Genomic DNA, 20115 nt, shown 5'->3' with positions numbered 1-20115 from the left:
TCCATTTCTGTGCTGATGAAAGCTACCATATAAATGTCCTATTTCTGTCATATTCTCAACACTGGAGAAATCCTATGGGACAGTTGTATTGACTTACATTTTCTTCAGCTCAAGAAACTCCTGCCCAAGGATATTTGAAAGTTTTACAAACAAACTTTCCTGCCTGTCTTCTCTGCTCCCCCCTCTCTCTACAAGGCTGTTTCACAAAAAAAAAAATAAAAAACAAAAAAAACCAAAGCAAGTACAAATCACTTACTTAATGTATGTGTTGGCATTTCCCTCTGGAAAGACGTACGGATGTTTCTTCCGAAAGACATGCCCAACACGGCTGCAGGGGATGATTTCCAGGCTCCCTCCACACATCCACACACGGAAAGAGATTTCTGTAAGAGAAGCAGCTTCAGCACTGTGTCTTTCTGTCCTAGAGCAGTCTGAATCCCAGTGTTAGCTCTTACTTCATCCTCTGCAACATTAAACTGGGGTAAATCACTTACCAGACAGGCTTTCCTAGGCACAACTAGCCTTAAAAGTGCATTTCAAAGCTTCTTTGCAAGCTGTTTGAAGTCAGTGCACTTGAAACCTGCCTCTAGCACAGCAGGTGCTATCACAATGGTGAGCGTGAGACCTTAAGCAGGTCCCTTTTCATACAATGCAGAATCCTCTTGCCAGTTTTGTGCCTCCCTTATTACTTCTGCACTGCCTGTTTCAGAGTCACTTCCCTCCAAGGGCTGTCAAGTTCACCAGGAGAAGCTATGATTTCTCTCCATTAATGACTACAACTGTTATTATCTTTATGAATCCACCACTGGCTCTGCAAAGTGGACAGAGAGCTGTGCATCCATCACTTGTCCCAAAATGGACAGGAGGTTACCCTGCCCAGGTACTCTGGGCCTCGAGTGCCAATGCTGCAATCAAGTAAGGCACACACCTTCACATAAGCAAAGGTCAGCAGTGAGAGGGATTATCCCCAAAATCTGGATATGTTGTCAGTATGGGAAATGTCTCCCAGTCACTCCAAGACACTCTATGGCTGGCCCACAGGGCCCTTCTCAAGGAAAACGAGCCTGTGGCACAACTGACACCAGAAGTTATAAAGCTCTTGGCAGGGAGCTGGATGAGGTAGGACGGGTGAGCAGAATGGCTGATCTAATGGGTCCATCTGGTCCTGGTGCTTCTGAAGCTATGAATCTGCAGCTCTATTGTCAGACAGTCATGTTCAGACAGAACTGGCGTGGAAAAGAAACGAAATTAAATTAAAAGGCTTCTACAGTTCTTTGTTTTCTGTTTTCTCATCTGCTGACAGTGCAGAGCTATATGTACCATGTATCTACTTCAAAATTAATAATTCTTTTTCACACCCCCCTCCCCATTTAACTACAGAATTAAGACAGGAGAACACCCATTGTCTTTGCCAGCTTGTGCTCCCAGCACATATATGCCAGCACAAAGATGACTTGTCCCCAGGTCAGATGCTGGCAAGATAAGCACCTGTGGCTTGTCTTGGAAGGCCAATTGGGCAGTGTGGACACTCCTCCTCATCCTCCTCCTCCAAGGGCAGGCACTGCTGGCTTACAAAGCTTCCATCCCTCCAAAAACAGCTCACAACTTCAAGGAGCAAAGGCCAGTTGGGGCCTCCAAAGCCCTCTGAGCACATAGGGCTCAGTCCTGAGCTGCTGCAGAGGTGGGAGTCAGGTTCACGTTGCTCCCATCCTGCTACCAGTACATCCACCTGCTCCTGAGCCATAGAAATGGGAGGCTGGCACAGCTGCAAAGCCTTCTTGCCTTGATGCCTGGGCCCAAAATTCAAAGCTTTGATCCCATCCCCAACAGCTGGCCCTAGCAGCAGGGACAAGCAATGGCAGGGTTGGGAAAGCACAGCAGGGAGCAGCATTCCTTTCCAGAAATTCCCTCCCCTCCCCTTCCCTTCACTGCTGTGTTTACGTGCAGGAGCTGCCAACAGCAGCTGGAGCCTCACCACTTTCCCCAGCACTGGGTATTAAGAGGCCAATAAAACATGCCCTTGTGCCATGTCCTGGTGCTATATTGGGAGCAACCTTAATCACAGCTGCAGGGAAATGAGATTATGGCAGGATGTGGCCACTCTAAGCTGCTGCTCTTGGCTCCCCTCACACGAGGCTGTTGCCGTCACTGGTCTGTGTGTCACAGCACTGGCCACTCTGCTGGCACCGCTGTGTCAGTCACAAGGGCACCTGAAACAAGGGGATAACCAACTGAGCAGCTGTGGAGCACAGCGTGGCTACTGCAAGCTGCCCTCCCCTCCTCTGGTCCTTCTGCTCGGCCTGGGAGAAGAGCAGCTCGCTGATGTGCTAAAAGGGAAAGACTCGCACCATTCAGTCATTGCCTGACCTTTTAAAGCCTAACGAAGAGATCATCTCTGTATATGGTGAACTGGAATGAGGACACAGTGCACAGGAGATGCTGAGGAGCCTGAGCAGTGCAGAGCCTGCTCCAGGTACAGCAGAAACAATAAAGCACAAGTTTCCACAGGGAGGGATCACCCATGGAGCCATCCATGGCAGGTAACAAACAAGGTCTCCGCACAAGCAGCCAAGAGCCTAGTGCCCCAAGGCAAGGTAAGGGAAGGTAAACTGAAGCATCAACTAAAGCATGGTACAGGGTCAGCTCAGAGGAGCCAGGGGAGCAGGAACCAACAGTATGCCTCCCTTGACCCTCAAAAGACGTTGCCAGTGCACGTGCCCCTTCCAAGTGACCCCCAGGAGCAGTGTGAGCAGTACACGTTGGGGTGCACTGGACTTGGCCTTCATTCTGCAAAACACCTCTAGCACTTCTTGTCGGCCTGCAAGTCCTTCCTGCCATTACTCATCTACAAGGATTCCGAAAATTTAAGATGCAAAACACCTCCGGTGTCCTCCTTCAATGCCAAACATGCTCACTTTTGTTCTGCCTGAAGCTTCCAGTTCCCTCCAGCTGTCCCATCAATAACATTAGAGGCAGCAGCACTGTTCCTCAGGACCAGAATCCTGCAACCCCTCAGGACTAAGCTACCAGGAAGAGCTAAGCTACTATGGTTCACTGCAAGAGCTGGAAACTAGCAGGTCAGCTCCTGCTGTCCATTCCCTGCCCAGAGCTGACCAGGGCCAGCACAGTGCAAAGGAGAGATAGGACACGCTGCCCCTGCACCTTCTCCTGCTGCACCTGCAGGAGATGGAGCTATGAGCGTGGCATGCTTCTGCTCCCAGGGCAATGGGCAAGATGGGATCTGCCCTGCCACTATGCAGACCGGCACTTTATTGCTGCAATGTTAACCTTGATTATGCTTTCCTTTATCACACAAGGCCCTGGTACACCCTGCAGCACTGCCAGTGCATGTTTGGTCAGGACTAAGCCCCCTGGGGCACAGCACCAGTAAGGGAAACCTCTCCTCTGCAGGATGGATGATAACCAGGCATAAGGAGCACGATGCCTGCTGTTACAGGGCATGGGACAAGCTGCCAGGATGGAGCTTCTCCCAAGAGCAGGCTGTCCTGTCACTGTTCATCTCCCAGCAGCAGCTCCTGCTGGCTGCTGTCAGAGACAAATGAGGAGCACAGACAGACAGCAGGTCAGACACAGCACAGCAGTCCCTCTCCCGCTCTTCTCATGTCTAGTTCCCTTCTGGAATGCTTTGTTTGGGCTACTGATCCAGCAGGGAAAGTGGGAGGGCTGCCACTCCCTCCCCAGGTTTCCTCACAGCCACCCCACTCAGATACTTTGGGTCAGTCCAGACGCAGGATACCCACCCACAGCAAGAAAGCATGAAAGAGTGAGATTGCTACTGCATAACAAGATATAAATAAATAAAATATATCTAGAGGGACAAGACATGTGAAGGAAACACCAGTGCCAGGCTGTGGATGGATTACTGCAAGGCAGCAGCATCTGCTCCCTTTGATGACTGACAGCATTGCTGGGTGTGTTGAGACACAAGAGCCTTTCTTCCTGGCTAGCCCCACTCCCCAGAGGTGCAAGCTATTAAAATCAGGTTCTGATCTGTCTGCCTGACATTGAGTGCCTCCCCCTTCTTTCATGGGTACAGTCTATTGTTCTGATCCACAGCATCACTGCAGCTTCAAAGGGAGAACAGCCCAGCCCAATCCAGCTCTGCCTGCAAGGAGACAAGGGACAGGCTGTTACCTCTTTTATGTGCCTTCTTAAGTGTGCTTGCAGGAGATTTCTTCATGCCCCTCTTGCCACATGGTAAGGGCCAGAGGTGACACAATTTAGATCAGCACAACCTTTTTTTTTGGTGCAGAAAAAGTGATAGTATCACAAAGAGCCAAGCAGTGCTCAGCCATCCAGGGATAAAGGAATGGATAAGGAGCACTGGTACTTTGCTACCTGTCTGCTGTATGCTGATGGAGCTACAGTTTCAGGTACTCTGCAAACTCAAGGAGGGACTGATACCTCAGCTTATAGCTTGGAAATGTTGTCATTAATGGAATAATATATATTCTTCACTTTATTGAGGAGAAAATAAGATCAGGAAGGAACAGGAGGGTGCACGTAGTGCTCTCTCATCTCTTGGTAACATCAAAGCTGAAAATGTGTGGTTGAAGGTACAGAAAATCAAAGCAGCACAGAAGGCAGGCAGTCCCAAGTACCAACAGTTGCTCACTTCTCATCATTCGTTGTTGCTAGATCTCTCACTCTTCTAAGACCACAACCTATGAACCTATGAGGGAAACCACCCAAAACATTCAAAGCGAAATCTGAAATGACCTTGTATCCATCTGGCATGACTCAGAAAGGGAAGCCAATACAGCAAGGCATAGGAGGATGAAGAAAAACTCACCGAAGTTTTCCCCACCCCAGATGTCCATGGCACTGTCGTACTTCCCGAGGTGGTTGAACCAGGCCTTGTCGATCACAAACAGCCCCCCAGCAATGATGGGTGTCCTGAAGAATGGACAAGGAGAAGAGGACACACTCTCAAGCACTGCTGCAGCACCTGGATGCACAGAAGTAGCCCTTCCACTTTGCCTCCTCTTCCATAACCAGGATGTTACCTATGTATCACCTTCTCACCAAAAAAAGGACAAAACACCTCAAAATGTGTCTGAGCCCTTCCTTCAGCCACCTTGGTGTTTTGCCGTCAATCATAAATTGCCTGGCATTTAATGACTGGCTAATGCACCCGTCAGCACAACTCCTACAAGCCCAAAGTTGACAGCCCTGATTGTAGGCTTCAGCATCAAAAATGCACTTAGCACTCGGGGGGTTATTCACTCAGACGGGCTTTTTGCCTGGAGCCAGCCTATTTAAGAGCACCATTCTACTGGGGAGAGGAAGGCAGAGCCAATTCAGAAGGGCTTTTTAAAAGCCATTACTAGCTGTGTGATCTTTATTTCAAACCAGGGTTATTTTTTTTTCTTTGGATTAGCTAAGAAAACTGCACAGAGAAGGCCTGTGGAGGAGGGGAGGGAAGACCCAGAAGATAGCTTGAGGAGACTTGCTGTTTGCTGGCACAAGTCCCATCTTCATTCAGTTGGAGACAGTGTGGATGCCTCAGCAGAAGCCTGGGAGGAGCTGAGGTGACTCCTGTGCCCAGGCTAATCTCCACTGTGCCCTACATTGCAGAGTGATCAGGAATGCAAGACCAGCCTTTGGGAAGCCAGTGAGAGCTCCTATTAACAGCAGCATCCTAAGGAGAAGCAGCGCTTTTCTCCCCTGGGAACATTCTGAGGCCATGAGCTTCTTCCAATGCCTGGTGTCCTCCACACCTCACATCTGGCTGAGGCTGCACACACCAGCAGCAGGCTTGCTTCCAGCAGAGATTTCCAGCAGAATGAAGGACGCCCTCCATGCCATGGCATGAGGACAGATGGCACCTCCCCTCCTATTCAGCTTTGCTCCCTCTCCTGCGCATCCCAGTTTTTGAGGAACCTTCAGTGAGGTCCAGAAGAGCAGTGCTGATCTGGGGAGGCTGGACTAGACACCAAGTTTATCATGTGGGCTGAGGACACTGCCTTATTTTTAAGTGCTAGCTGAACTGAGAGAAGCAGTTGTCTACAGCACTGGGCTTTTTCCCTAACCATAATCCTTAGCACAACCAAAACCCCAGTAACCATAAATACACCCCTTCTATCTTTGTGGCACTCCCAGGCTCCAGTGTTGGAAGGTGAAGCTGCACTGCAAAACCCAGGCTAGCCAGGAGCTCGCTAGAGGTACTAGAAGTTCAGAGCTGTCCTGGAAGAGATTGCACACTGCTATGGTGCATGGGGACACACATGAGGTCACATGAGAATCCTGTCCTGCCCCACGTTACTCAGGTGCCTTCTTCCCCCTCCTGACTTACTTAATGGGCTCGGTGGGATCAAGTCGTTTGGCTTTCTGCTCTGGGGAAAGCTGCTCCCATTTGAAATGCAGACTCCAGTCAAAACCTAAAACCAGAGTAGAGAAGTGCCATGGGCAAATTAGAAATTGATACGGATTAGGAGGCAATGCAGGCTGCAGAAGCTGCGTTTGATGGAACATTTTCCCTACTTTCAAATTACTTAAGCCACAGAGATGCAGCACTTGAGAGAAAAGTCCAATGCCTAACATATTTTACTGCTACATATGAACAAGAAACAATACATTGCATTACAATTTCAAAATCAAGTGCTCCAAAGGCAGGAAAAGTCAGAATTAAAGCTGCTGCTGAAACCTAGTCCCCCTGTGCACACAGAAGCACACTCTGATGGATGCTGTGTGCTACAAATAGCACAGGCATACTAATAAGGACTACACTTGCATCCTCCAGTTGCTGCCCAGACATCTCCCATCTCCTCCTGTCACTTCCAGTGCTGCCCAGGGTGGTTTTTCTGTGACCCTTCTTTCCTGCTTGACCGCCTCATCCGCTGTAGCAAGCGCATTCCTCCCACCACACCTACCTGTGTGAGGAGTAGCCTGAGAGCAGCCAGCAGGAGCACTGAGCAGTGTTAATGTGCTTTTTTGTGAGGCAGCAGAAGACTGCAGAAGGCAGTAGAGGTGTAGTGCAAAGGCCAGTGCACATTCCCACCGTGGAATGGATGCCCACAGGACATGCACAAAGCTTGGACTTACCTCCTCTGAGGTCTGAGGAAGCTGCCACGTAGGCAAAAGTGTCCAGGTTGATGATGTCGATAATGGGACTGACCACTCGAGTGGGATCCTGCAAAGCAGAAGTAAAAATACCCACGACTTCAGATGACACCATTCAAACTGGGCAAGGGACTCCAAACTCCTGGAGACACCAAATGGCTGGAAACATTGGTGTCATTCAGTTTTGCCAGGGACGAGTGCCCCTCACTGTCTCCTCATCCTCAGACTGTGCCTGCACTTGGCACCCAGCTGGGCAGGGTGCAAAGCTCCTTCTGCCTTTTGAAAAATTCACCAAAATATTCCACTATCACCTCCCTTAAATACTTTTAACAGGGTTTTAGAAGTCAAGTGACAAACAGGCAATTGAAATGACAGAGGAAAAACACAGCCAAATAGCTTAAATATGGGTATTTTTTTAAATGCACAAATTATGGCAGTACAGTTAGTTTTGCCAAAGTTGTGAAAGGGTTAAAAAAGAAAGACCTGATTTATTCAAAATAGTTGGTGGTGATTTAATTAACATCTTGTTATGGGCAAAGAGATTATACAAACAGTTATGAACAGAAATATCTACAGGAGGAAGAGACTCTGACAGCTTTGACTGGTTTCTTATCTCCCTTTTTCTTTTCAAAAATCCCAAACTCCAATTATAGCTCAAACTTCAAGGTTTTACCCTCACCAGATCAAATTGTTTTTCACAGCTATACAAAGCAAAGCATCTGAGCACACTCGGGCTTGCTCTCTCACTGGGGAAAGACTTTGTTTTAGAAATTAGTCCTGACAAAGAAGTATTCAAATGCAGCTGTAGGAAGAAGTAACCAAAGGCCATGAGCTGAGAGCTGGACTAGAGCTGATTTTCCAATTGAGCACGACAAATACTTGGTATTTCCATAACAGGGTCAAGCCAGGGGTCTCACTATTACTTTCTGAGAGTCAAACACCACACTGAAAGGGCAAGGTCTGCTGCACCTCTGTACTGCACAGGAGAAACACAAGCCACATCCAAGCATGATGAGACTTTCGAACCCACCAAATCCATCTTGGCTGCTGCGCAGTGCCCCCCAAGCTGCCACAGCTCAGTGGCCACAGCCAAGCATCCTTTAATTGCCTGAGGCTGGGGGAAGGTTTTAAGTAAAGCAACTGCTTTGTGTGCTGAGCATTGCAGGGAAAGGATTGCATCCACTCGTTTAAAATCTGCCCCTCAAGCATCTTACAGGTCAGCACCTGTAGATGGCTGACACTCAATTCCACTGCTACTACTCACTGCACGGCACGACTTCTTGTAAGAAGACCTCCTTCCCACCTGGGCTGAGTGCAGTGCTGCAAAATACTAACCTTGAGCAGTGTTGTCTTCTCTCTGCCTCACTTTCTCTGCCATGTCCTGGGAACATTTATATTTACTCAGCTTTCATGAAGGTCTCTCTGACCCTCAAAAAGAAAAGCACGGCATGCTCAAGAGCACAGCGCTGTTGCTATGATTTATTTTGGGCTGAGCACCAGATCTTATTATAGGCAGCTTTATCCTTCTGGGCTTTTTTGATACCCACCCATACCAGGGTATGTTAATATTAAAAAACCCCAAACCTTCAGTTCTCTCTCACAAACCTGAGAATTCATTTCTGCAATGCACTTCTCAAGCACACCAATGTATGGATTTAAACCAAGAGGAAAAAGTTCAGAAAATGGTCCTGAAGATAACAGATACATTTCAGCCTTAGAGAAGGACTTTGGCTGCAGTTTGGCTCTTAGCCTCTACATCCTGACCTTATAATGGTTAACATAAATGGTCAAAGTTGCTCCTCTGGCCCCACAGCAGGATTAGGCAAAGATTAGGTGGGCTGCCCATCATGTGTCTTCTTTCTCCCAGGAAAGCACTAGACTGGGGGGTATTTGAGCTGGGAGCAGGGGGTCACCATTCATTGGTTTATCCCAGTGCCGTTTACAAACCCAGTTTTGGGGTGAGCTTGTTGAGTCATACTGTAAAAATACCTCGGGATGGATAATTACATTTTTAGAAAAGTTACTCAGTTGAAATGGTGGGTTTTAAAGCATTAATGTGGGTATTAATGGCTTTAGAGATATTTGTTCCATAAGTAAAAGTGAGAGCCCAGGCTCACACTCTCAACCACGTGTTTGCAAACTGACCATCACTGCTGCTCCCTGAGACAGGCAGCCTCCCAGGCACAGGGCTGAGATCCCCCAGACTATTTCTCTTTCCCCCACACTCCATCACTTGCTCTTCCTGCTTGTTTCCAATCCATATGCTGGTTACATGCTGCCCACATCCACCAGCGAGCATCAGCCTCAGAGGGAAAACCATCAGCAGCTGGGAAAGCTCAAGGTAGAGCCTGAGGGGCACCTCTACACGGGTGCATGGTGGCACACATGGGGTCTGGCACTTCCCACCATGGAAAGTGGCAGGAATAGCTGCTCTGGCTGAGAAAATAAGAGAAAAAAAAGCACAAGGTGGCTGGACTGTGCTGGCAAAAATGGTGGGTGTGCTTGAGGCACTCACTGCTCATTTGCTTGGAATTTAAATGGCATTAGCTCAAAACAGACTGTCCCTGGGAGCAACAGTGAGAAAATGCTCTTCCTAGGCATCTGATCCTCATGGAGCAGTTGGACAGGGAGCCCATCTCTAGAGCACAGCCTGAAGGTGGCAGCAGTAACATTTCATACACTTCACTGATCAATACTTTAACCCGGCAGGCAAGGATGGGTACGGTGGGGCTGGCAGAAGGAGACTGAGGACTCTGCCTTTATCCTGCAGCTTCTGTGAGCAGTTAAAAAGCAGGCAAGCAGGACCCCTCTAGCTTTGCAGGTTCCTCAACATTCCTTGTAGTACATCTCCCCTGCTGCCTGAGGCTGCAAAATAGTGGGCAAGGTCAGGGCAGCATGACCAACACTACAAGCTTACAGACCACCTTATGTCCAGCTGGGGAAAGATTCAATCCAGAAGAGTTCACAGAGGTGATGTGTGTGTTTGATGCTGCATTCAGACCACAGGGTGCTGAAACTCCTATGGTGATGTTGTACACAGCATTCACACTCACCTACCCCATGGATACAGCACGTGGGGCACTGTCCAGGAACTGTGTGGGAAAGCAGATCTGCCAGCCCCAATCCTGCTGCCTTTGCTGCCCTTCTCCTGACACAAAACACATTAAAAGCTCTGCCTGGGAAAGAGGCAATTACTCTGGATAGTCCTCACTGAAGTACAAGCAGGGCTTTGGCAAAAAGCAAGGAATGCCTGCCTTTAAAAAGCCCAGAGGAACAAGTGATGCTGTAAAGTTTAGTAGTGAATCCCACCCTGGACAAGCCAGCTATGACGCTCCAGTGGGATATCACAGCATTGTGTTCTCATAACTCTCCCGGAGCCACAATCAATGATATGAAAAGACCATTTTCATTACATTACCATCTATCAGCAGCTCTGTGGCCCAGCCTGCAAACCGAGGTTGGGACCTCTCCAGCACTGGCTGTGCTACAAACACCAGCAGCACCGACTGCCCTTGCGCACGTAGAGGGGCCTGACCCGGTGCTGTGTCCCCCTTCCCCCAGTCCCATTGCTGACACACAGAGGGGATGCACAGCCCATCACAGCTATCACATCTGCAGGCATGAAAAGCAGGATGCCTTAGGTGAGAGACACTGTGAACACCAGCCAGCCAGGTCTTTCCATGACCGACCACCTCAGTCTGCCCTTGCTCCTCAGCTGCCCTTATGTCAATGCAACTCAGTAGTTTTAAAATTGCTGAGTAATTAACATGAGCTATCAGGAGCCAGAAGTGTAGCAAGGGTGAATGAGCAAGTCACAGTGAAAGGAAAGGACGGTGCATCTGCACCAAAGCTGAAGGCTTCAATCCCTGTACTCTGCTGCCAGCAGGTCATGGGCACAGAGATCCCCTGACTTGAGTGACAAGGCACCAGCAACCTCTGTGTGCACGTCTGGCAAGAGAGTCGCTGCCAGAGAAAGGTGAATGTCATTGTCTGCTCTGAAATCAGCAGAATTTAAATCCTATTAAATCAATTTATTAGCGCTTAATTTGCATGAAATTAAATTCGGCCCCTATTCAAGGAGCCGTTACTCCCTTAAATCATCATCACTGAGCATTTTACATGAGCCTAATTAAAATCTCTGCTGGAGCACTGCCCACATATTCCCCTATCACCACTCAACCTGTGCTTGCCAGTTAGAGTCCCACTACCCTGGGAGACACCTTGTCCCACCCACCCACATGCTCCCCCAGTCACACAGACACACCACCTGCCTGCTGGGTGGAGGAAGACCAGAAAAGGCCACTTTGCACCCCAAAAGGCTTATTTGTACCCTTACTTAGATGTTTGCATGCAGCTGGTTATGGCTGGATGGTCATACCCACTGAGATGAAGAGGGGGGACATCGGGGATGCATCCCCTCAGGGTGACTCTGGTCTCACAGGAGCACTCACCTCTTTGATCCTCTGCAGCAGAGGGAGCAGCCAGTCCTTATTCACCTCACAGTGACTGTCCAGGAAGGTCAGGACACCTGCTTTTGCCACGTCTGCCCCTCGGATTCGGGACCGGATCAGACCTGTCCAGGAATATGCCATGTCAGCTGCTGCCTAGATGGCTGGATAATATCCCCATCCTCCTCCACTCGTCCTTCTCTGTTTTAAACTGCCTAAATCCCACCCAAATAAAATCTAAGTATGGCCCAGGTTCATTGTCTCCTTTCCAGTGCCACAGGTATGCCAAGCATTTCCTAAGATTCCCAAATAAATAAATGGCTCCACCGAGGTTACTGATTTATGGCATTTCTGCCAATATGTAGTTTGCGTAGTTAGTTCTGCTGTCACCTTCTGGGACAAAACATGACTCAAAATGCTTTCATGACCCTCTGCAGGTAACAAATCTAACACAGATGTGAGGCAATGGTGAAGGGGATGGAGGACTTGAGGGTGGGAACATCTTGTGCCAGAATTAAGCTTTTCTCAGACTACTAAATTTTCCTGCTGTGACCCCTTCTGTGTCCCAGTGGCCCCCAGATCTCTCCCCTACCCTGGGAGCACTGCTTATCTGCAGCTTAATGGGAAAACATTTTTCACCAAGGAAAGAGAGCTGGCTTTTCAAGGTGCTTGACTTATCAGGGCCATGATGGTGAATTTGGAATCATTTGGAGATGGGAATGGATTGCTGCACGCATTTCTGAGAAAGAAAAATGAAAACAGAGGGAGGTCATGGAAAGCAGCTGCACACATGGATTTCTCACTATACTCTTGGGCAAGATCACTGCTCTTAAAGATGGCCTGTTCCTACTTAGGCAGGTTAACCAGCTTCCAACACTTCTGCCTGCAGTAGATGATCAAGGGAACCATGGCATAAGAAAGGAGATGGTTTGTTGGCAAACAGGAGAAAACACAGGTGACTCAAGAGGAGCTGAACTTCTTTATGAAGGATAAACAGTGGCAATACAAGGGAACATATGGACAGATAGAGGCAGAATTTCAGGGAGCAGCCATACATCAGGCTCATGCAGGAAATCACTGACTTTCATACTAAAATTCCCTAGGGGAAATGGGTTAAGGAACAGCCTCTGAGCAGGAGAGAAAACACTTGAACAAAGCCTGGAGCATCCAGCATTTGCCAAGGTCTCCTCCTGCAATGCAGACTTGTCCCTGTATCTCTCCCTGCGACTTCTGAGATCCTGTGCCTAAGTATGTTCTTCTTCACCCACCTCTGCCCTTCCCAAATCCTGGCAGACCCTGGGGTATACAGTTTAAGTGATGTACTCAGCAAAGGTAAGGCTGAGTCCCCACATTGTGAGGGATATACAGGGTATGCACCACCAATAGCTGCAGGTCTATCATCTGCTGGAGATGAGCACACACATACCCCCATAACACAGCGGGGAAAGGTGAGAAGGAGCTGCAGGTCTATGGAGATCTCCCTTAATCTCCTGCCAAAGCTGGAACATCTCTTAAACCCATGGGGCCTGATGCCACCCTGTCACCAGACCTGCAGAACTGAAACCCCCTGCAGAAAGAATCCACAGAGAAAAGAACCTTCTCCACTCCTCAGTCTCCTCAACCCAACGCTGATCTGAATGCACACATTGGATTTCCAGCATCAAAAAACTTCTTTGTTTTCAGTTATCCTAATACTGCACACCAGGATTTGAAACACACACACTCAGGCTATGGGGAATGGGAAGATGTCTCAAAAGGTTGCCAGCAGCAGCCCAGTAGGACATGCATTCATCCTCCATATAGCCCTTCTTAATCTCTCAAATATAATTAATTATTAAAAAACAAAAAAAAAAATCCCACAGAAACAGCAGGAGCAGATCTTCTCCCTTTCATTAGAGCAAACATCTTTACAAATAAGACCCGGGGCTTTGTTTTGCCTGTTCTAATTTTCTAGCTAATAAGCTACAGCTGAGCCTCACTGGATATCTTAATAGTCCCATCTTCTTCAGTGAGAGAAGGGAAATCCATTTCAAATCCCAGCTCTTTATCACATTTTCTTTTATCAGGGGCCCCCCTTATTCCCAGGAGCCACTGACCTCCTTGTTGACCACTCCATGGAGGTTCCCCCTGGCTCCATCACTCTCACACCTCCCAAACCTGTGTTTCCCACATGGGTTGGGGGCAGGCAGCTCTTACCTTCCCTCCGTCCATTCCGCAGGCACTTCACCTTGGGGAGCTGGCCCAGCAAGCGGCAGTCATCAGCTTGGGAGACACAAAGGGAGGAGATGTCACCCACAGCCCCCCTGGGAGCTCTGGCAGCAGAAATGGGGACTCCTAGGAGAGACTGGGAGCAGGGAGAGGACCTTGTCCTGGCCTGGTTGTTGGCCTGTTAAGGCAATGGCACTGCTGGGTCACAACAGCCTTAGCCCTCAGCTCACAAAGCATAAATTGGGCTGGGCAAAGCAGCAGTTTTCTTAAAACTAGTGTAAAATCAGCAGATTTACTAAAAGCAGCTGAATTATGCACTAAAATCAGCATAGAAGAGTTGTGGTTCAGGTCAGAATCTAAATTTTTGCACATTAATGCAAATGACTATTTTTGGTAGCTGCAAAGTAACGCACAAGCTGTTGATGCGTGTCTGCCTGGCAGGGCAAGAGCCTCCTGTGGTGGCCTTGAGCCTTCAGCAAGGAGAAAGAGATGCTCAAAGAGAGCAGCTGGGGGCTCCTCACACCCTGGGGAAAAGCTCCATGGGGCAGAAAGGCCTGACAGACACCTACACCTGAGCTAGGGAGGTCCTGAAAACCCCACACGCAGCCCTAGGATCCCTCCTCACACAGATTTCTCCCAGCAAAGTGGAAGATATCAGCTGTACCCATTACAGCCTCCTCCACCTCCACACACACACAAACACTATGACCTCCACAACCTGTTCATAGCTCTAAACTCTCTGCCTCCTCTTCCTCAGCACTACAAACACAGAGGTGAGTGCCCCATCCCCCCTGCCCAAACCCTGAACCCACCCCTCTCCCCCATTTCCCCAGCACTTTCACCTGCTCCAGAAATCTCTGTCAACAAGAGATCACTGTACCCATACCCTTAACAATTCAGGGATAGAGCTGGAACAGGGGAGCAGAATGGCAGGGCTTGGCTATGGACTCATAATGAAAATCTGCCGGGGATAGTGGGAACTCACATGATGAAGAACTGCATCCCAGTGAATAACAAGTCAGCAGGCAGAGCAAGGTGAGAAACAAGACACAACTGGGCATGAGATAAAAGCACTAATTGCTTGGGGTGGGTTGCAGAGAAAAAAAACTGACCATGTGTGTGTTGTGCATTATGCAAATGCATGTATTTTATGTAAATGCATGCAGAGCAGATGCCAGCAGGCTCAGACTATCACAGCAAAGATGTCAGATAGCTGAGAAGCACTGAGTAGCTGAGGGGCTGCCCTGTTACATTGGAAATAGGCACCCTTCTGGTGCCCTGGGATGAGTTAAGACCTGGCCCTGTTCCTTCTCTCTGGCTCACAGCACCTGGCACACTGGGACAGGGGAGCTGTGTTCCTACAAAGCTGCCTCCTTCCAGGAAGGAAAGGCTTTGCCTATTTAGCCAAATACCCAGCATTTACTTCCTCCACCCTCCAAAAATCCTGCTGTGCTGTTCTCCAGGGCAGCTCAAGTCCCTGCACCTGCTCTTCTTCCCTGTCACAGGGATTCTGCCAGTTCCCAGACTTGTCCAGCCTGCCTGCCCTGTGTGCTGGAGCTGCTCCAGCACTCACCATAATCACAGCAGCTCCTTCCCCAAGCTTCGCAACGTCCCAGGGAGGTGTCAATGCCAAGAAGTGGGTCTTGTGTGAAATCTCTCCCTAATGCTCTCCGAGGTAGTGCCTATTTATAACATCCAAAAGAAAGCCTAAATTCATTTCTTAAAAGAAACCTATCTGGCTTTGTTTTCACATTTCCAAGTAAACAGCTTTATTTTGCAGCTCCTTGAAACTTAAGTGCCACAGACCACTCAGCCAGTTTATTATCCTTTTTATGCCTGAGACAGTATTTTTGAGCACTTAGATCTTCAACTCTCCCACTAAACTAGGAAAGGTCTTTAGCTGGGGTGGTTCCCTGGGAGCCCCTGGGGCTTCAGCTACCTTCTACCAGAGCCCAGAGCTATTGACTTCCCTCGAGTCACGCTGATAACTGGGAGGGAACAGCAGGAGGATGTGGACTGTTTGTGTGGTGTACAATGCTATTTATGGTGCACCTGAGAAATGGGAAACCCATGTAGGGAATCCTCTTCCACATGTGAAAAAGAAGGTGAAAAAAAAATCAAACAGTTGCTGACCACCTACATAAACGAATGCAGAACATATAGATAGGGTCAAGAGGGTCAGAGTGTCATGGTCCCATGGAATTCCAGTAGTGTCAACCCAGAACTGCTTCTGGCTGCTGCTGAAACCCAGATCAAACACACCACGGCCATGGTGGAATACTGCCGTGTAAAGATTCGATACACATCTGCTGGGCATAAAAATGATTTGCCAAGCACTTTCCTTGCATTATTTTTGTGAGGAGAGGTTGGATCATCTGGAATTTGAATTCTACACGTGGTGATGCAAACCCAGCACAGCAGGGTTTGCTCTTCACAGCTACAGAGCTTTAAATTTCCTTACACTCCAGCAAACTCTCCCCTGTCTCAGTGCTAATCCCAGTCTCTCCCAGGCTGTTTGGCCCTTTGCTTTTAACAGGGCAGGGGTCACTTACGGTCATCACTGAAGTCATCCACGAGTATGATTTCATGGACAAGGTGCACTGGGGTGCGGTTCAGGACACTAAGGAATGAAGAGAGAAAATCCATGACAGCGCTTGACCAACTTAAAACCCAGCAAACGGAGTGGAAAAGCCAAGGAACTGACCCCCTGACAAAGCACAGAAGACCAGTCTTGGATTTCCAGAAAGGATATATTAGATAAGAACCCAGAAACCATCCTCCAGTAATCTACAGTGCCTGGCTATCAACTCCCTGTAGCCTGATCTAGGAGCTAAGTGCTCTGTATTCCCAGGAAATAGCTGAAATACCCTTCCTACCTGTGGAGCTTCCCTCCCCTCCCGCCACCCCCCCCCTCCCCGAATTGCACCAGTATTCCTAACTGGGCTTACAGCAAAGCTGCTGTCACCTCTCCACCTCCTCTGGGGCTAATGATATGGTGTCCAGCAACAGCAGGGCCAACACAGAGAAAATTACCCAGCTCAAACCCATCTTTACACAGCTCACAGCTGTGGCAGGACAACTCCTGTTTTTTTCCATGAGCTGACTGTGTTGCAGAGGCTGCCAACAGGATAAGAGCAGGGTTGGAGCCCACCTAGGTAATGAAAGAGAGAGGCTGGAGGATGTGGCTCACAGCTCTCTCCCTGTGGACAGACACTAAAACATGGCTCAAAGCTACAATCTTCCCTTAATTACGTCACCAAGGGTTATTATTGTTATTATTAAAAAATCTAGACCTGTTCTTCCCTTTTCTCTTATGATGCAGAGGTCATGGATTGGCTGCACTGGCTCCAGCAATTTCATCTCCAAATAAACAGCAGTGCAAAAGTCACCCTGACATGTAAGACATGGAGTTGCAGTTGCTATTACACATGCTTAAAATCCTGTCCCAGCAAAGGGTCAAGGCTGTCTGCTTGAAGCAGAAGCCCCAAAGCATCCCAAAAGTCTCCTAAATACTTCAGTAGGGCTTTGATAATGCCAGTCAGGTTGTACAGGTTTACAGCATTTTAAATTCTTTGTCTTCATCCTGAGCATGGCTCCTTTTCCACAAAGGATTTAAAATTCCCACAAATTTCAGATCTTCAGACCTCCCACTGGCAGAGGAGGGCAGTTACCCAACAATCTTGCAGCCCCTGATCTCCTGTCAGATCCTTATTAACAGGTTTTCCCAGTCTCTCAGGCTCCCAAAACTCTAGCAAAAATAAAGCACCAGGAAGACTGAAAAAACCACATCCCTGGCCCAGACCACAGTAAGGAGAGCTACAAAGGGCCAAAGCCCCAGGGGACTTGGGAGCCACCCAACCAGCTGGGAAAAAATGCAGCCCAACCCATCCGGAGGGTGCCCCTTTGCCTTCTGCTTACACTGCTGTACTCCCTCCCCTTCAGGTGCTTGAAGAACAAACCTGCAGAGAGTAACAGTTGAATTAGATTTTTTTTGGACGGCATACAGGACATCCCAAGGAAGATGCTTGACACAGAATCATAGAATGGTTTGGGTTGGAAGGGACCTTAATGATTATCCAGTTGCAATCCCAGTGTCACAGGCAAGGAACAACTTCCACTAGACCAGGGTACTCAATGCCCCATCCAATCTGGCCTTGAACACTTCAAGTAAATGGGCATGTACAGCTTCTCTGAGCAACACACAGGAAATAATTTCTTCTATATATAATGAATCCTTCCTCCATGCTGGTTTTCATTTCCCCTAGGCAGAAATCCTGAAAAAAGGATTTTTTTTTCAGACCAGAGTGGGTAAGCCCAGCACCTCCCTGGTGGAGCTCCTCAAAAATCACTTCCAAGAATTACTTACTCTGGAAAGACCATCGCTGCCTCTTCCAGTTTCAGGATCTCGGCAAAAGCCATTCTTTCCCCCCACTTCAGATGCCTTGCATGCTAAGGTTTGAAGGAAGAGAAAGCCACTGTCCCTTAAGCAACAGTCTGGAGCTGCTGTGGCCACCCTGACACTTTGGCTTGCACCAAGCAGAGTTAAACAACACCTCTCCAACACCCACAGCCTGAATGAAGTGGCACTGGGAAAAAGTGGCTCAGTGCCCCTCCTCCCACTGGGGCACACAGAACAATTTAGATGTGCTGTTTCCACCTGTCAAGTGTTTTTTAATTATTGTTATTAATAGGCTTGTTATTTTTTAGAAATCCCCGTACGCCAGAGCTGAGTTCGGCAAATTACCGTAGCTGAGCATCAGTAGACAGAGACAGGAGAGCAATATCACGCTCAGTGGAATATTTAACAAGTGCTGATTGCCTGGAAACCTAACTCTGTGCAACCTGCAGGCTTGTAAAAAAAGCTAGCAAAATAAATAAATAACCCACCAAGAGCAGGAGGGGAGGAGGCAGTGGGAAACTCAGAACATTCAAGGTCTGCCTCTGCCTGGTCTCTCCTGTAGATTTGGCTGCCAGAAATGCAGTGCAGGGCTTATCTCTGTGGGAAGGTGGCTGCAAAGAGGCTGATTCTGCTTTTGCTGGTACCAGCCAGAATAACTCAACCAGAACTGTGGCAGTGGGCTGTGTAGGCTCAGGCCAGGACTCTAAGCAGTTCTCAGTGCCTTAAAGGATCTCCTGCCAGAGCACATCTTATGGAAGAAAATGCACCATTTCCAAGGCCCCGGGCTAGGGATGAGTGCAGCCCAGTCTCAGCTCAGCTGCAGGCTCCCACTGTTCCCTGGTTAAGCAGCTTGCTGCCAATTCTGTGCCTGGATTTGCCACCTCATAAATCAGGGAAGAAGACCCCTGAATGCCAACAGTGGCCATCTCCGGGACTGACCAGAGCAAGGGGGAAAAGGCCAGCATAATGACCCACGAGGGAAGAATGTCTCCAAGGGCTCCTCTGGGTTCCATAAACCTTCCCCTTCCATGGGGTTAATGACAGACACCACTGTGGGTGGCACAGCACCCCCTCACCTGTACCACCATCACAGCCCTCTCCCATCAAATCCCTTGTGGGACTCACTCACCATACAACACTCTTCCCGAATTCGAGTGAACAACTCACCCCGGTGAGGGCAGCCCAAAGGCTGGCTCTGTGGGACCTGCTGTCCACTGGTTTCAGCATACTTTCAGCTCATTACTGCCCCTGCAAGTTGGTGCACAGACCCCAGCAAGCCTCAAAATTGCTGCTAAGCCAGGGGCCACAGATGCCCAGCAAAACCAAATTTGTGTCTCTAATGCATTTTCTGCCTGGTGCTCTATTAATCCCACAGTAACACACACGATGCTGTGAACACATAATATAAGCACCCCTCCTGCAGCGCTCCTCAGGGAGGATGGGAAAAAGAGGCATCAAAAATCCTCCATGTTTTCAACATTACGGTTTTTGGCTTTATTTTTTTTCCCAGACAGACCATAAAAGCACTTTTAAAAATTCAAAGCTGGCTTTTCTATTACTTGTGCCTCTGCTCAGCTTTGATTTTTTTAAAAATACTTTTCTTTCTTTATGTCTGTGCATGGTGGTTTTTTCCCTTTTATACGGGAAAAATCAGAAGACAATATTACAGTGCTTTGAAGTCCCTCTGTTACTATAGATTTTTTCCCTGAAATCAAACATAGGTAGATATATACTGCAGTGATGGACATATTTGAACAAATCAAAACAGTTTTTAAGTTCTGCTGTGCCAAAGATCACATCATTTTCTCCTTTAAATTGCCAAAAGACCTGTTACCATCAAAATGAAAGCTCATGCCTCCAGTCCAGAAAGTGCTTACTCATCCTAATAAGAAGAGGTTTGCTGCTGAATTATCTTGAAAAGACAATATTGAAATTTTCTTTGTTCTGATTTTTTTACCTTATGCAGACATAGCCATG

General features: G+C 48.3%; 1 protein-coding gene across 1 annotated transcript in view; it reads right to left on the bottom strand.

Moving 5' to 3' along the window:
- The window catches only part of GALNT14 (polypeptide N-acetylgalactosaminyltransferase 14), an 89776-nt gene that overhangs the window by 13158 nt on the left and 56503 nt on the right, over positions 1 to 20115 (bottom strand). Inside the window, exons 4-10 of the mRNA XM_062489348.1 lie at positions 16292 to 16359; positions 13728 to 13793; positions 11535 to 11656; positions 7066 to 7153; positions 6317 to 6401; positions 4814 to 4917; positions 257 to 383 (exon numbers count right to left, since the gene is read on the bottom strand). Of these exons, the coding sequence (XP_062345332.1) occupies positions 257 to 383; positions 4814 to 4917; positions 6317 to 6401; positions 7066 to 7153; positions 11535 to 11656; positions 13728 to 13793; positions 16292 to 16359 (660 nt within the window). The remainder of the gene's footprint in view (positions 1 to 256; positions 384 to 4813; positions 4918 to 6316; positions 6402 to 7065; positions 7154 to 11534; positions 11657 to 13727; positions 13794 to 16291; positions 16360 to 20115) is intronic.

Source organism: Cinclus cinclus, chromosome 3 (genome assembly GCF_963662255.1).
Source record: "Cinclus cinclus chromosome 3, bCinCin1.1, whole genome shotgun sequence".
Taxonomy (NCBI): Eukaryota; Metazoa; Chordata; class Aves; order Passeriformes; family Cinclidae; genus Cinclus; species Cinclus cinclus.
This window is presented reverse-complemented; position numbering and strand designations above follow the sequence as displayed.